The following is an 18,294-nucleotide window of genomic DNA, read 5'->3' as shown; positions in this document are numbered from 1 at the left end:
TAAACTTAATGGCGGCGCGCGGAAATATATTAGAAATATGAGTGTCAAAGTTAGATTTAAAAAAAAATTCTATACTTTGAATTTTATGATTTATAACCATTGTATGTTATTAAAGACCATTTGTGGTGACTTGGTGAAAAAAATGCAGGTATATACGAAACATAGATAATTCTATATTTCCGCCCATCGCCATTAAGATTATACTAACCCAAAACGGCCGATCGATAGCACGAAATATTTAGTGAAATTAAGTGAAATGAGTAAGTTTACAATGTCATTTATGCATGTCCTAACATAAATTTGATGCCTCTTAAATACTTCCGTAATCCAATCCTCATAGGGTTGTCTAGGAATACGGAACTTCCGTAATCCTAGAACCGGAGGCTAGGATTACGGTACCGTAATCGTAGCCACTGCCATCAACATTATAGGATAAATCACGTCTTTTGGTATTTCCGTAAATGGGGTCAGGGGGGCAGGTGAGATTAACCGATATAAAGACCGTTTACAATAATATGAACTTAGGTGCTACCTAGAAGGCAGAGCTCCCTTGAAAAATCACCAGTGCCCCTTGAAAATTAAAGGAGTGCTGATGGAATGACCTGGAATTATGGATCCGTTTTAAAAAGTTTATGTTCTTTAAGATCTATTAAAATTTTTCATGAATTAATGATAATTCCTGATTTCTGAATGAATGTCTTAGAATGCATTAAGATTAAATCTTAAGAGTTACAGTTCTTTTTAGAAAGAAGAATGTGTCCAACTTTAAGGCAAAATACTGCTATGATAGACCTCTGGTATGGGAGAATGAAAATCATTTTCATGTACAAAGCTTGTTTAAAAACCAGAAGACTAGCTTTGTACATGTAAATGATGAGAATTTTACCCAGAGAAAATCACTTTTTTGCCGTAATTCTCGAAAACTTCTGTTTTATTTACTGAACTGCGAAGTTAACATTTTTATGGTTAATCTTTTAGCACAACTGATATAGAATAGGAATGGCAGTTACTAGTAGGAGCCTTTTTGATGTTTATTGATAATTCATAGTCAATAGTTTTTTCCTAGTAATAAACTCTGGTCAGTGATTTTTAAGCTTGTGGATGAAATATATGTTAACAGGGAGAAGAGCATTTTGTGCTTTTCACAGTTCAATGCCTGTAAATTTTGATCCAAAAACCTTTTTTTATAAAAAAGTTTTATCTACTGACTACTGTAGGCTACAGACAGTACTACACTGGAACCTGACATCACTAACAAAACACTTGTTAAATATCATATGAATGACTTTATTTTTTTTTACAATACTTTCAAAACCTATAATAAATAAAATATTAAAAAAATGAAATAAAAAAGAAATTTAAAAAAAGGACAGTTCTGATGAGGATCGAACTCCCGACCTTTGGACTTCAACGCGACCTCGCTAACCACTGCAGCAGTGTGGAAGTATGACGTCATCAACACAAATATAAGTATATACAATAAATTTCAGGTGCGGCGGCGTGACGACAATCGTTTCACATTGAAAATATTGTATTTTACCTTTCTTTCTTTGTAGAAAATGTATTTAGCACTAAATTCTTATTATCAGGCGCTCATTTACATTTTTATTCAACGTTCAAAGCAGTAAGCGAAACGCTTTTCTCAACTGTAAACAGCAAGCGTCTATTGACGTCTTACTGATTAATTACTATGAGCACTGCGTACTGGAAGAAACCCGAACAACACCGATTCCAAAAAATTACCACGAATTTTCAACTCGATAGTAATGTCTGTACACAGTTTTAAATTCATTTTCTTTTTCACACGTCTAACCGTAATGCGACGCTATCGGCGCCGCTTCGCGGCGCCGGTATCTCTGCTATTAGCGATTATTTTTGCCAGAAGATAAGGATTTAGGAAAGATCTTACTTTCTCACAATGAAAATACTATTTTACGACCTCGGCAACAAAATCTTTGCAAAAATAATTGGTTAACCTTGAAAAAGGCGAATAATTTCACACCATCGGTATAGAGCCACGGAAGCGGCAGTGTAGAATAAAAGATAAAATTTCAAAAATTAAGTAAACTTTGAGGATATTTTTGCTACATTTTAATTACTACAATATTTTATAATAATCTTTTTTCTTCATTTTCTTTGTTAAAACCTTGATAAAAGGATAATCTTAAACACTACCGCTGTGCAGCGTAATGGCCGATACCCCCCTCACCGTAAAACTGGGAACGGGCATTTATTGGTGGCAGGGATCGAATTTAGCGGTCGCTAGCTCGCAAAATTCGAGTAAGAACAAAAAATGTGAGTAGAAAATCATGGCACTCGAATATTTTTGCGATCACGTTAGGAAATCGGGGAATTCGCTCAAACTGTCCTTTTCTCTTTTAAAACTCCTTTGGGGCAGTTTATTTACCGATAATCACGTGACTGCTTGTAGACGCTTGTCGCTTTATACAGTAGTAATTATCGGAAATCTAAGTAAGCGCCTAGGCAATATTTGTTTTCATTTTCGGTCAGTAGGCTGAACACCACTAAATCAAGCAGTTCTTTATTTCATATAAAATCCACTTACTTCATAACGGTTTTTTGACATTTTCTAGCATATCAGATTTTCAGAGACTTATATTCCCATAAAGAACTAGATCCCTACTTTAGAAAAACAAAAAGAAAAGTGGGAGTTAACTTTTATATAAGAAAACTACAGTTTGTTAAATACGACCTGCTGAATTTACTTTTCGCTTCTTTCAATTTCTCTTGTCGAGACATTAAATTCTTACGTCGCCATTTTTACCTAGCATGCGATAGGAACATGCCAATTTCAATAGAATGCAAAGTGATACATACTGAAACACGGTAGGGTAAAAGTAAGCACGTTGATGCCGAGAAAATGCACTAGGAAAGGAAAAAATAATTAGTACTATTTATATTTGGACTACTTGTGACTAGGCCTGCGGAGGCTTACATTCTATTTGGTAGTGATCAGCCTGTAATTTGCAAAGTTCTGTGAAATGGAGAGGAAAATAACATGTTTCTTGGTGCAAAAAGGCCCTTGGAGATCTAAAATGCTAGCAAAACTATGGGCAGTGACCTGAGAAAAACTTAAAACTTCAACGTCCAGCCAAAAGTTCAAAGAATCATTGAATACTTTGGTTCGTATCGTACTTTCAAAACCAGAAAGTCCCTGGCCTGTCCGGACTGTGAACTTTTATATGAATCCAAACAATAACAAAACAACTTAATAAATTTAGCACATAAACAGCTTTTAAATAATTGCTAGTGGAACCCATCATTTTGCTAGTGGAAAAATATGGCACTAGCAAAAATTTGCTAAAAAAAAGTTAAATTCGATCCCTGTGGTGGCTAATACCAGAAAACGGGATTTATCCTATAATGTCGATATCGAGAATTGGACTGCTTAAGGTTTGGAACAAAGGGGATGTCAGATTGTTCCATAATACTATAGTCCTGGGAAAAAATGAATATTTGTAATAGTCAGAGATTGCAGAGGTTAAAGCAGCATGCCTCCAGATTTGGCTAAAAAATAATCTTTCTTTCAAATTGAAGTTTGATCATATTATTAATTATTATGAACATTAGAATATGAATTTTTGTTTCTAACATATTTTAAAAGTTCCAAATCAAGAAAAAAGATGATCGTGTCGGGAATCAAACCCCGGACTGCCGCGGCAATAAAGACATTTTCCTGTCGTCGTAACCAATAGCGCTATAGCTGAAGTAGTGAATAATGACTCCAAAATATAGATATTTATAATGAGACAGTTTACCTGGAGTAAAAGCGTGACAAAATATAGGAGATAACACCTACAGCCATCTGTCAGACTCGAGGTTTGTCTGGCATTGCCAGTACTGTGGCCAGGCAAGCTATTCAACCTCATTACTCTAATCGCTTGATTCCTTAAACGACTCCAATCTTTTCTCTCTAGGGATTTTTCTAGACCTCTAAAAAGGGCAGGGTGCTGCTAAAAAGGGGCAGGGTGCATTTTGCGCGTAGCATACCTTTGTCTACGAAAATCATAAGGTAGATTTCCATGGTTTTTGTTGTAATGTCTACATTGTAAGGTACTGCAGAAAGATTTGAAATGAATCTGAATGTCAGGAAAAACATCAATACCTGTTTGTCTATATAACATGCTTATCATTTATAAATGCAGTTTGTTTTATATTTGCATACATTATTTTTTGTCTGGAAAGTTTTCTGGATTAGAAATATACCATAAAGATACTATTGAATAATTTAATAATTCTGGTGCAAATCTGTCATTATACATTCATTATATTACTGAACGTACCGTTGATACTCATGTACATTTTTTTTTTTACCCCGGACACCACCCCCCCACACCCCGAATCGTGGGTGCATATTATACAAAGGTGTAGACAATTTTCCAACTACAAATTTAACAAAATAACTTTGTTTACGATTTTCGCCATTTTGGTAAAGGGAAACTACTCTACGCGCTGACTGTCTACGCTAAATTCTGAGATTGCCGTTACGTTCTGTAAAAGATCGAGCGGTTTATTTTTTTTTAAACAAAATTAATATCATAGAAATTTAATAGTATCTTGATGAAATAAATATAACAAAATCATAGATATTTTGATAGGCAGTGATACTAATTAAAGATCGACTGTTAATCTTCAACCGAGATCAAACTGTGAACAACAAAATTGACACGAGGTGCCACGCTAATTGCCGATAATTACTGGCCATTAATCGGCATTTAATAAGCAGCAGACTTTGTTTTAAGATGTTTTTTCTCCTTTTTAGCTCGACTATTCGAAGAATAAGTAGAGCTATCCTACTCACCACGGCGTCGGTGTTGGCGTCGGCGTCACACCTTGGTTAAGTTTTTCGTACCAGTCCACATTTTGACAAAGTCTTTTGAGATAAAGCTTTGAAACTTTCAACACTTGTTTACCATCACCATGGCCAGTTATAGGCAAGAGTACATAACTCCATCAAGGATTTTGGCTGAATTATGGCCCCTTTCGACTTAGAAATCTTGGTTAAGTTTTTCGTACCAGTTCATATTTTGACAAAGTCTTTTGAGATAAAGCTTTGAAACTTTCAACACTTGTTTACCATCACCATGTCCAGTTATAGGCAAGAGCACATAAGTCCATCAAGGATTTTGGCTGAATTATGGCCCTTTTTGACTTAGAAATCTGGGTTAATATTTCGTACCAGTTCATACTTTGATAAAGTCTTTTGAGATAAAGCTTTGAAACTTTAAACACCTGTTTACCATCACCATATCCAGTTATAGGCAAGAGTACATAACTCCATCAAGGATTTTGGCTGAATTATGGCCCCTTTTGACTTAGAAATCTTGGTTAAGTTTTCCGTACCAGTTCATATTTTTTGTAAAGTGTTTGACATATGGCTTTGAAACTTTTATCACTTGTTAAGTATAATAGTCTCTATCTGTAGGAAAGAGTACATAACTCTGTCATCTATTTTGGCTGAATTATGGCCCTTTCTGGACTTCAAAATTGGTTCTGTTTTCATACAAGTCCACGTTTTGTCAAAACTATTTGACATATGGCTTTTAAACTTTGAACACTTGTTTATCATTATGATTTCCATCTGTAGGCAAGAGTACATAACTATTTTGACTGAATTATGGCCCTTTTTGGACTTTGAAATTGGTTCATACATTGCCATTTAGTGCAAGACTTATCGAAATCAAAGAAATACAGGAACATTGTTTGTCTAATCTATTTATTTCTTTTGTCTGAATATCTGTGGAAATATTTTGACCCCATTCTTCAATCAATTCTTCGAATAGTCGAGTGCGCTGTCATCAGACAGCTCTTGTTTAATCTGTTTTGCTGTCTGCTTTAATTGCTGACCTATCTAATTATTGTTTGTTACGATTCGGTCGGTCGTCGTCGTCTGGCAAATACACAGCACCTGAATATAGTCGGTACGTGTCATAACTTCGTATTGATTGACAATTATCTGGAATGGTATTTTGACAGATGATTGATGGGCAGTTAGTTTAGAAATACTTAATTAATGGTCAAAGGGGCGGTGCTAAAAGGGCAAAGGGGCGCTGAAGAAAGGCAAAAGGGCGGCGATTTCGGGCAGAAGGGCGGCGCTAAAAATGGGCAGGGCGCTGCGCCCTGCTATTCCGCTCTAGAAAAATCCCTACTCTCCTTTGAAATCAAGTGATAGCACAATAAATTCGAGTCACCAATCAGATAGAATATCATAGATCGATGAAGTCACTTCTCAATACCTCAAAATTGTTAGCCCCACCAAAAGCCTCCTCCACCCCTAATACAAAGGTCAAAACCACAACCAAGAAAATGCCAGAACTTAAGAATTTAGTGAAAGACTCACTCTCCTTAACATTAATTGTAAGTCAATAAAAAACAAAATTCAAGACCTACATCAGGTCATCAAATAGGTTATAAAAAATGATAAAAGCTGATAATAAAAGTATTCATGTTTGCAGATCTTTGAAGATGGAAACATCAAAATGGCAGCCAGGCTACCTGCCAAAGACAGGAAAACTAGAGAGGTGTTTGCTTGGATCAGAAGAGATTCAAGTACCTGAGTGCTTCTTAGAACAGGTGAGAAAGCTTTGTGTTATATCAGGTTCCTGAATTCCTAGAACAGGTGAGAAATCTTTTATGTTGTATTAAGTACTTGAACACTTAGCCCCCTTTTATGGGCCACTAGAGCTAAATATAGAAATGCCTTTAAGCAACTTCTCATGAACTGCTTGATGCAGATGAACATTGTAAAAGATAACTGTTATAAAGAGATCTTCCCAAACACCCTCAGCCTGCTCCAATTGTGTGTATTTTTCCACCCAGTTTTAAAGACCTAAGAAGCATATAGTGTTTGAACAGTTTTTAGCTCACCTAAGCCAAAGGCTCATGGTGAGCTTTTGTGACCGCTCAATGTCCGTTGTCAGTCGAGCGTCGTCCGTCCTTCAACATTTTTTAAAAAAGCCTTCTCATAGAAAACCACAAGGCAGAATTACACCAAACTTGACAGAAATGATCCTTGGGTGGCCCCCTTTCAGAATTATTCAAGGAATTGAGTTCCATGCAGAACTCTGGTTGCAATGGCAAATGAAAGGAAAAACTTTAAAAATCTTCTTGTCCAAAACCTCAAGACTTAGAGCCTTGGTATTTGGCATGCGACATCATCATATGGTCCTCTATCAAGATTGTTCAAATTGTGCACCTGGGTTGAAAAGAGGCCACGCCCCGGGGGTCACAAGTTTTACATAGACTAATATATAGGAAAAAACTTTAAAAATCTTCTTGTCTAAAACCGCAAGACCTAGGCCTTTTATATTTTGTAGGTAACATTGAATTGTGGTCCTCTACCAAAATTGTTCAAATTGTACCTCTTGGGTGAAAAGAGGCCCTGCCCCGGGAGTTCTCAAGTTTTACATAGACTATATATAGGAAAAAAATTTAAAAATCTTCTTGCCTGAAACTGCAAGGCCTAGGCTTTTGATATTTGGTATGTTGCCTTTCCTAGTGTTTCTCTACCAAATATGTAATTGTTCATATTGTGTCCCTGTGGTGAAAAGAGACCCTGCCCTGGGGGTACCAAGTTTAACATAGACTTAAATAGGAAAAAAAAGATCTTCTTGTCTGAAAGTTCAAGGTCTACTAGGCGTTTGATATTTAGTATGTAGCATTGCCTAGAGGACCTCTAACAAAAATTTTCAAATTATGCCCCTGGGGTGAAAAGAGGCCCGCTCTGGGGGTCACTTGTTATATGAGTTATACTTCAAAAATTATCAGATCTGATCATACAATGTATTTCCTAGACTGTTGAATTAAAATTACCTGATGACTTCAAGCGATTAGGGATCACTTGATTGTGACCTTGACTTACTGACCTACTTTCTTGTTTTTTAAGATACAGCCTTGAAATTTTGATGATATGTACAGTTTAGCACACTGATCTTAAAACTGACTTTCAGTCACCATGAATGTGACCTACTGACCTACTTTCTTAATATTTTAGCATCAGTTTGACATTTGAAACATGTAGCTCATATTACTCAGGTGAGCGATCAAGGGTCATCATGACCCTCTTGTTTTATCAGTCGTCATATGTTATCAACTAATACTTCCTCTGGAACTTTCAACTCTGGAAATAAATTTTCAAGGTCAGGGAAATTTGAAATTGACAGAGAATTTCTGAGTTTTAGAAAATATCAGGGAAATATCAGGGAATTAATTTTTTCTAGCTGAATGGACTTGCTAAGTTGCTACATGTATATATTTGAAAAAATTAAGGTCTGCGAACAGTATCGGGAAATTCGATTCACAACATCTTTCCATCAGGAAATTTAATAGACGTGTTCTCCTTGCTTTTAATTTTGTATTATGCAAGAAAAAAGTAATTATTTTTTTAAAAATATGCAATAAAATTGTCACAGAAATAGGGAAATGTCAAGGAAAAGTGAATTCAGTGTCTGGTAATTTGTAGGAACCAAAGATATACAGTTCTGTTAAGAAAAGATATAGTCATAATTATATATATATATTTCAGAAGCATATATTCCACAGTGTTATGAGCCAGGAAACATGGAACAAAGTTCTCACAGAATCTCAGAGACAACATCTCATGGTTAGTTAGTAACATTAACCCATATCAGCTGTCTAATTTATATAAAAGTTGAACTACTATCTAAGAGTTCAAATTTCCACTATGATTCTAGTATGGAAGTTTTATGTTTGTTTGGTTTTGTTGGGTTTAATGTCGCACTGGCACAATTATAGGTCATATGGTGTCTTTCCAGTCTTGTTTATTGAAGAAGACCCCAGGTGCCCCTCTGTGCATTATTTCATCATGAGTGGGCACCTGGGTAGAACCATCAACCTTTCATAATCCAGCTGGATAGCTTCCTCACATGAAGAATCCAATGCCCCCAGTGAGGCTTGAACCCACATCAGTGAGGGGCAAGTGATTTGAAGTCGGGGACTTTAACCACTCGGCCACGGAAGCCCCATGGAAGTTTTATGCTTTTCATTTCCTTTAGTTTTTCAGCAATCACAATCCAGTGTCACAAACTGAGTTTTCAGACTAGTCTCCAACAAATGAAGCATTATCAGTTTAACGATTGAGCCGAGAATCAACCAATTAAATGCTGGGATTTTGAGACTGATCTTCAAATATAACACTTACTTTGTAACCCTGTGATGCAGGGTTTTTAGCTCACCTGAGCACGAAGTGCTCAAGGTGAGCTTTTGTGATCGCCCTGTGTCCGTCGTCAGTTGTCAGTCATCCGTACGTCGTCAACAATTTGACTGTTAACACTCTAGAGGTCACAATTTTGGCCTAATCTTAATGAAACTTGGTCAGAATGTTACCCTTATAAAAATCTTGGACAAGTTCGATATTGGTTCATCTGGGGTCAAAAACTAGGTCACCAGGTCAAATCAAAGGAAAAGCTTGTTAACACTCTAGAGGCCACATTTATGATGTATCTTAATGAAACTTCGTCAGAATGTTAACCTTGATGATCTTTAGGTCAAAGTCAGATCTGGGTCAGGTGGGGTCAAAAACTAGGTCCCCAGGTCAGATCAAATGTAAAGCTTGTTAATGCTCTAGAGTCTACATTTATGATGATATCTCTATGAAACTTGGTCAGAATGTTAACCTTGATGATCCTTAGGTCAAGTTCAAATCTGGGTTAGGTGGGATCAGAAACTAGGTCATCAGGTCAAATCAAAGGAAAAGCTAAATAACACTCTAGAGGCCACATTTATGACCGTACCATAATAAAAGAAGAATGTTAATCTTGATGATGTATAGGTCAGATTCAAATCTTGGTCAGGTGGGGTGAAAAACTAGGTCAGTAGGTCAAATCAAAGGAAAAGCTTTTTAACACTCTAGAGGCGACATTTAAGACTGTATCTTTATGAAACTTCGTCATAGTGTTAATCTTGATGATCTTTAGGTCAAGTTAAAGTCTGGGTCATGTGTGGGGTCAAAAACTAGGTCACTAGGTGTACTGGTCAGGAACCCAGGCAATCCTTGCGTGTATCAGTGCTATACACTGGGCACGTTAAAGAACCAGGCTGTCTATTCGAAACCAGCTAGGCTAAGTTAGCCGGATAAGCCTGTATCTGATTTCTGATCTCTCTGTCGTGGGGGCTTTGTCTCACTCTGTCCCTCTGGTCAGATCGCTCTGTGTCTGTACTAGTAGAGGATGAATTATGCGCCCTGTGTGGCTGCATTTGAACTATGTAAAGCGCCTTAGGCGCTATATAAATCTGGTAAAATTTAATGTACAATGCCAGTGAATATACTATGTGTAAAATTAGGCGTTAAATCAAATAAAGCAGTTTCAGTTTCAGTTTCAGTAGGTCAACTCAAAGGAAAAGCTAGTTAACACTCTAGAGGCCACATTTATGACCATATCTTAATGAAAATTGGTCAGAATGTTAACTTTGATGATCTTTAGGTCAAATTCAAATCTGGGTCAGGTGGGGTGAAAAACTAGGTCACTAGGTCAAATCAAAGGAAAAGCTTGTTAACACTCTTGGGGCCACATTTATGACTGTATCTTCATGAAACTTAGTCAGAATGTTAATCTTGATGATATTTAGGTCAAGTTCAAATTGGGGTCATGTGGGGTCTAAAACTAGGTCACCAGGTCAGATCAAAGGAAAAGGTAGTTAACACTTTAGAGGCCACATTTATGACCATATCTTTATGATCTTTAGGTCAATAGGTCAGGTGAGCGATACAGGACCTTCATGGCCCTCATGTTTATATAAGGCTCCTACTTTTCTCCTACTTTTTCATCAAAGGTCACTTGAAAGCCTGTACACTTTAATCTTTTTAATCTTTACCTCTTATTATGTCGTCCCCTCCCCCCCCCCCTCTTGGGGAGACATATTGTTTTTGCCCTGTCCGTATGTCACACTTCATTTCCAATCAATTACTGGAGAACCATTTGACCTAGAACCTTCAAACTTCAAAGGTTGGCAGGACTTATGGAGTAGATGACCCCTATTGTTTTTGGGGTCACTCTGTCAAAGGTCAAGGTCACAGGGGCCTGAACATGGAAAACCCTTTCCGATCAATAACTTGAGAACCACTTGACCCAGAATGTTGAAACTTAATAGGATGATTGGTCATGCAGAATAGATGACCCCTATTGATTTATGGGTCACTGCGTTAAAGGTCAAGGTCACAGGGGCCCGAACAAGGAAAACCATTTCCGGTCAGTAACTTGAGAACCACTTGACCCAGAATGTTGAAACTTCATAGAATGATTGATCATGCAGAGTAGATGACCCCTATTGAATTTGGGGTCACTCTATTAAAGGTCACAGGGGCCTGAACATGAAAAACAATTTCCGATCAAGAACTTGAGAACCACTTGACAAAGAATGTTGAAACTTCATAGGATCATTGGACATGCAGAGTAGATGAACCATATTGATTTTGGGGTCACTCAGTTAAAGTTGAAGGTCACAGGGGTCTGAACATGGAAAACCATTTCCGGTCAGTAACTTGAGAACCACTTGACCCGGAATGTTGAAACTTCATAGGATGATTGGTCATGCAGAGGAGATGACCCCTATTGATTTTTGGGTCACTCCGTTAAAGGTCAAGGTCGCAGCGGATAGAAAATGGAAATCCATTTCCGGTTTATAACTTCAGAACCATTTGCCCTAGAACCTTAAAACTTCATAGGGAGATAGGAATAATAGAGTAGGTGACCCCTATTCTTTTTGGGGGCCACTGCATCAAAGGTCAAGGTCACAGGGGACTGAACATAGAAAACTCTTTCCAATCATTAACTTGAGAACCACTTGTCCCAGAACTTAATAGGATAATTGGACATGAGAGTAGACGACCACAAATGGGGTCACTTGATCAAAGGTCAAGGTCACAGCAGCCTGAACATGGAAAGCCGTATCCAATTCATAACTTGAGAACCACTAGGCCCAGAATGTTGAAACTTAGTGGGATGATTGGACATGCCAAATAGGTGATCCCTATTGCAGCCAACTACATGTATCAGTGTCTCTTTGACTTTCGCTCTTGTCCCAGTTTGACTTCTTGCATATAAGACTACGCAGTGGGGGAGACATGCGCTTTTTTACAAAAGCATCTTCTAGTTAGTTAATATTTTTGACACAGACACAAGCTATTGTGCAATATCTTCATCCACCATTGGAGTTATTAAACACTCCAGTGACAGCTCAAATTTCCTCAGGTGTGCCCAGTTTCACTATCCAGCATCGAAATAGTCGAGCGTGCTGTCTCCTGTGACAGCTCTTGTTATGAATGAGAAGGAACTTATAATAACAGATTGTGAAATCAAAATATAGGAAGACACTACAAGCATTTCACAATGTTGTCATGTTTTCATCTTTGGGCATCTTGAAGTGTTACACTAATTGAAAAGTATTTGTGTTTTCAGACATTTCTACCTAAGTTTCCAGAGAAGGAAAATGAAGAGAGGAGAGATACATTGAGGTAATAGGAGTTATAGTCTAGCAACCTTCCTCCAATTAAAACATAATTTTAGGTGATCTTTGAAAACTTTTAACTTTGCTTACAAAAAAATAATAAAAAAATCATAGACAATGACATAAATTCATTATATGTAAGAAATTTCTTTGCTTTGCCATTGTAGGTAATTACATGTAGGAAATAGTCATCAATGTAATCAGCTCATCTCAGTGGGCTCCATTTAAAATGCTGACTATGTTTTTGGTGATTTAGTTTTGAGCTTAACTATTTGAAGAACAAGATAGGCTTTTGCACTTGTCCCGGGGACAGCATTGGTGTCTGTGTTGTTATACATATTTTATGAAGCTCAGTTAATGTCTTCATCATTACGTAAAATAATCAGTTGAAACTTGCTGTACATGCTCATAGTGGCTTGGTTGAAACTTCACACAGTTGTTTCGTGCAATTAAACAAGATCACAGCTTCAAGACCCATAACTCTTACTTGAATTAGCATGGAGTAGGAATGTGTGTATGTATAAAAAAAAGTACTGTGTAAGATGTAAAATACTACACATTATTACTGTGTAATGCACTATAATAACTGGACGTTTTCTTCAACAAACAGTTGTTACTGGCTCAAAATTGTGATTGCAGCTCTATATACCTAGTAAGTTTATACATTTAGCCGCATGCAATATATTTGAAAATGATTTTCTAAGTTTAAAATGATATCTAAAGCTGAAATATTTATCAGAAGATTGGCATGATATATTTTAAAACATATTTCTAGAAACTGGCAAACCCAGTCCTATAAAAAAAACATAAATTGAACATGTCAAACAACAGTCAGTATGTGGGGTATAGGGATGAGGTATAGTAGTAGTGAACATGTAAAAATGCAAAACTGCCAATAAAATTAAACTTAGCACAAAATTCTTTTTAACTATTTCATCCAGCAAATATCAAAAAACATTAGCTTTCAAAAAATAAATGAAGAAAGATAATCTACTTATTTGGTGTATATTCCTAATCATTCTGGGTTTTAAAATTGTCTTTTTTTTATATTTAGGAAACTTTTCAATGGAGAAAATTTCAAATTTGGAAACCCTCTACAAAAGTTCCAGTACCAGCTGAAAGGTAATGAAAATTCTTGCTCTAGTGTCTCTTGTGTATTCTCTGCATTAAGGTAGTTCTGCATGTTTGATAAACCGGAAGCGATGGCGCAACGTCATTTATTCGGAAAATGTGGAATAAAGCCTGGATTCGACGTATGGAAATGAAAATCATTTTATGAATAAATAGCAACCTATGAGTAGATTTATTACAATGGCACTGTTACTGTCTTTCTAAAGTTAAAATATGATATTAAAACATCTGACACGTTAAAAATTCAAAATAAAGTCTCAAAATTAGCGTGAAAAGTGCGGTTCACTTTATTCATGGTCAAATATCTCAAAATTAAACACACAGACCTGTACATTTTATTTCACCACATTATAGGCCATTTGATTATTTACAGCTGTGAGAAGTTTCATTAATTTCTACATTGTAGAAAAATTCTATTCGCGAAAATGTTTTGAAAGTTACGATTTCCCCATAGACTTCCATTATGAAAAATTGAATGAGGTCTACTTTTTTCAAATCAGTCTAGTAAAAATCAAGCACACGACCCTATCTTTTTATGCCTCCGAAGGGAGGCATATTAGTTTTCAACTGTCCATCCGTTGGTTCGTTAGTCACAAAGTTAACTTTTTGCATGAAGGCACTTTACTTGCAAACCGCTGCACCCAGGACCTTCAAACTTCACTTGCTGATAGTACTTATTGAGTACACGACCCCTACTAACTTTGGAGTCACCATGTCAAAGGTTAAGGTCACAGGGGCCAGTGTTAACTTATGCATGAAGGCACTTTACTCGCGAACTGCTGCACCAAGGACCTTCAAACTTCCCATGCTGATAGTACTTATTGAGTACACGACCCCTACTGACTTTGGGGTCACCAGGTCAAAGGTGAAGGTCACAGGGGCCAACGTTATTTTTTTTTATGAAGGCACTTTACTCGCGAACCACTGCACCCAGGACCTTCAAACTTCACATGCTGATAGTACTTATTGAGTACACGACCCCTACTGACTTTGGGGTCACCAGGTCAAAGGTCAAGGCGCTGCGGGGGCAGCTCTTGTTCATTTGCTGAATTTTCTAGAGATATTCTGAAGTTTTGAAAAATCAGAGTTTAATCAAATTCTACATTGTAGAAAAAAAATGATCTAAACGTGCAGAACAACCTCAACTGCCAACTCTTCTATGCTAAAGATAAACAGTGAAAGAATTACTCAGTCTGTTTATCTGCCAACTCCTTGTCTACTTACTGCTGTCTAGTCTGCTATTTGCTGCTATCACCTTGTATGCTATATGTTTCCAGCTGTTTCATCTATATGCTGCCAATGCATTGTCTACTATTCATTGGCAAGACTGGCAATGCTTTGTCTACTATTTATTGCCAAGGCCTGGCAATGCTTTGTCTACTATTCATTTCCAAGACTGGCAATGCTTTGTCTACTATTCTTTGCCAAGGCCTGGCAATGCTTTGTCTACTATTCATTGCCAAGGCCTGGCAATGCTTTGTCTACTATTCATTGCCAAGGCCTGGCAATGCTTTGTCTACTGTAAATGCAAACATTTTCGCGAGGTCCTTGATATCGTGAAAATTCATCCTTGCAAAAATATTCACCATTAAATATTGATATTACACAAACTTCCTCAACATACTAAATGGAAACGGCCATATTTACAAAAAATCGGATACGTTCTGTTTTTTCTGTAAGTACTTTATAGGATAGTATAATTTTAAGACTAATAGAACAAACCACAACAGAACATAGGAATATTTTGTATTTTTAGCTTGACTATAGTCTAGCTATTCTACCCGCTCCCCACTCCCACCCCGGCATCATCGTCACACCTTGGTTAAAGTTTTGCATGCAAGTACATACAACTATCATTTAAAGGCATATAGCTGTGAAACTTATTTTTTCTTTTTCTAGGTGAATTACCAACCTCACTGAGTCAAGTTCCATAACTCTGACATGTATTTTGAGCAAATTATGCCCCCTTTTGGACTTAGAAAATCCTGGTAAAGGTTTTTTGTGCAAGTACATACAGCTATTACTAAAAGGCATAATATTATAGATTTGAAACTTACATTTTCTTTTTCTAGATCAATTACCAACCTCACTGGGTCAAGTCCCATAACTCTGACATGTATTTTGAGCAAATTATGCTCCCTTTTGGACTTAGAAAATCCTGGTTAAAGTTTTACATGCAAGTTACTATCTCCAAAGCTAATGCAGATATTGAACTGAAACTTCGCATGTGTCTTGGGGTTATAAAACTAGTTGATAGCATCAAGTCCCATAACTCTGACCTTCATTTTAGTCAAATATGCCCCCTTTGGACTTAGAAAATCCTGGTTAAAGTTTTGCATGCAAGTGCATACAGCTATAATTTAAAGGCATATAGATTTGAAACTTATTTTTTCATTTTCTAGATTAATTTCCAACCTCACTGGGTCAAGTCCCATAACTCTGACATGTATTTTTGGCAAATTACTATCTCCAAAACTAATGCAGATATTGAACTGAAACTTCACATGTGTCTTCGGGGTTATAAAACTAGTTGATAGCACCAAGTCCCATAACTCTGACCTTCATTTTGGCCAAATTATGCCCCCTTTGGACTTAGAAAATCCTGGTTAAAGTTTTGCATGCAAGTGCATACAGCTATAATTTAAAGGCATATAGATTTAAAACTTATTTTTTCTTTTTCTAGATCAATTACTAACTTCCCTGGATCAAGTCTCATAACTCTGACATGTATTTTGGGCAAATTATGCCCCCATTTGGACTTAGAAAATTCTGGTTAAAGTTTGCATGCAAGTTACTATCTGCAGGAGAAATGCAGATATTAAGTTGAAACTTCACATGTGCCTTTGGAGTTATAAAACTAGTTGATTGCATGAAGTCCCATTACTCTGACATGAATTTTGGTCAAATTATGTCCCCTTTTGAACTTAAAACTTCTGGTTAAAGTTTAGCAATGCAGGTACTGGATTGAAACTCTTTAGATATTTTAATATTTTGGGTAATATTTTCCTACTTCTGGGACAATATTTCGAATAGTCGAGCATTGGCTGTCTTATGGACAGCTCTTGTTATACTCACATTGGTCTAAAAGTATTATATGTACATATTATACACTACTGAATTATTTTCAATGATTTCGGTTTACTTTGATACAATGCTGCAATTATTAAACGCTTTCACAAACAAACCAGTGTCACTGCTCATCTTATATATTTGCAGTGTGATTAAGAAAACAAACATTGACATTCACGCACCGGGACATAGATTACACATCTAAAGCCATTATTTTACTATCATTATGATATTTGTAACAGGTATAAAACCGTCAAGGTTTACAGGTAATCTATAGTGTTAAAACATCTATACAATTTATAGCAATCGATCGTTACAGTACTAGCATCATAGATCAGTGCACATTTAAAAGTTAAAACATACCTGTCAATAGGTAACCCTTCACGTATGCTTTCTACGTATGGGATGATGATCTTTAGCCTAATACGTTGAACATGGCGATCTTTACAATGTGTAAGTTTTATGGACACCAACATATTAAAAAGCGAAAACAAGCAGGATACCATTTTTACGATTTCGTGAATATAAAACCCCGCGAACATACTCGAAATTTCAATTTCGCGAAATTTAACCCTTGCGAAAATATATGCTTTTACAGTACTATTTGTTGCCAAGGTACGGCATTGCTTTGTCTTCTGTTCATTGCCAAGGCCTGGCAATGCTTTGTCTTCTGTTCATTGCCAAGGCCTGGCAATGCTTTGTCTTCTATTCATTGCCAAGGCCTATTTATTATATGCTGCCAACTCCTTGTTTGCTATATACTGCCAAATAATTATGTCTCCCCCAGGAGACATATTGTTTTTGCCCTGTCCGTCCGTCCGTCCGTACGTCACACTTCATTTCCGAGCAATAACTGGAGAACCATTTGACCTAGAACCTTCAAACTTCATAGGGTTGTAGGGCTGCTGGAGTAGACGACCCCTATTGTTTTTGGGGTCACTCCGTCAAAGGTCAAGGTCACAGGGGCCTGAACATTGAAAACCATTTCCGATCAATAACTAGAGAACCGCTTGACCCAGAATGTTGAAACTTCATAGGATGATTAGCCATGAAGAGTAGATGACCCCTGTTGATTTTGGGGTCACTCCGTCAAAGGTCAAGGTCACAGGGGCCTGAACATTGAAAACCATTTCTGATCAATAACTAGAGAACCACTTGACCCAGAATGTTGAAACTTCATAGGATGATTGTACATGCAAAGTAGATGACCCCTATCGATTTTGGGGTCACTCCATTAAAGGTCAAGGTCACAGGGGCCTGACCATTCAAAACCATTTCCGGTCAGTAACTTGAGAACCACTTGACCCAGAATGTTGAAACTTAATAGGATGATTGATCATGCAGAGTAGATGACCCCTAACGATTTTGGGGTCACTCTATGAAAGGTCAAGGTCACAGGGGCCTGACCATTGAAAACCATTTCCGGTCAGTAACTTGAGAACCACTTGACCCAGAATGATGAAACTTCATAGGATGATTGGTCATGCAGAGTAGATGACCCCTAATGATTTTAGGGTCACTCTGTTAAAGGTCAAGGCCACAGGGGCCTGAACATGGAAAACCATTTCCAATCAATAACTTGAAAACCTCTCGACCCAGAATGTTGAA

At 37.0% G+C, this 18,294-nt stretch overlaps 1 protein-coding gene across 4 annotated transcripts in view; it reads left to right on the top strand.

Moving 5' to 3' along the window:
- Positions 1 to 18,294, top strand: part of LOC123556329 (nuclear factor related to kappa-B-binding protein-like) — a 144,369-nt gene that overhangs the window by 498 nt on the left and 125,577 nt on the right. For all 4 annotated transcript variants that reach the window (XM_053542559.1, XM_053542558.1, XM_053542556.1 and 1 more), the window contains exons 2-5: positions 6,477 to 6,594; positions 8,546 to 8,623; positions 12,438 to 12,493; positions 13,541 to 13,608. In XM_053542559.1, coding sequence (XP_053398534.1) covers positions 6,487 to 6,594; positions 8,546 to 8,623; positions 12,438 to 12,493; positions 13,541 to 13,608 — 310 coding nt within the window. In that variant the 5' untranslated portion in view covers positions 6,477 to 6,486. The remainder of the gene's footprint in view (positions 1 to 6,476; positions 6,595 to 8,545; positions 8,624 to 12,437; positions 12,494 to 13,540; positions 13,609 to 18,294) is intronic.

This window comes from Mercenaria mercenaria, chromosome 5 (genome assembly GCF_021730395.1).
Source record: "Mercenaria mercenaria strain notata chromosome 5, MADL_Memer_1, whole genome shotgun sequence".
Taxonomy (NCBI): domain Eukaryota; kingdom Metazoa; phylum Mollusca; class Bivalvia; order Venerida; family Veneridae; genus Mercenaria; species Mercenaria mercenaria.
The sequence above is the reverse complement of the archived record's forward strand: the minus strand, read 5'-3'. Positions and strand labels throughout refer to the sequence as shown.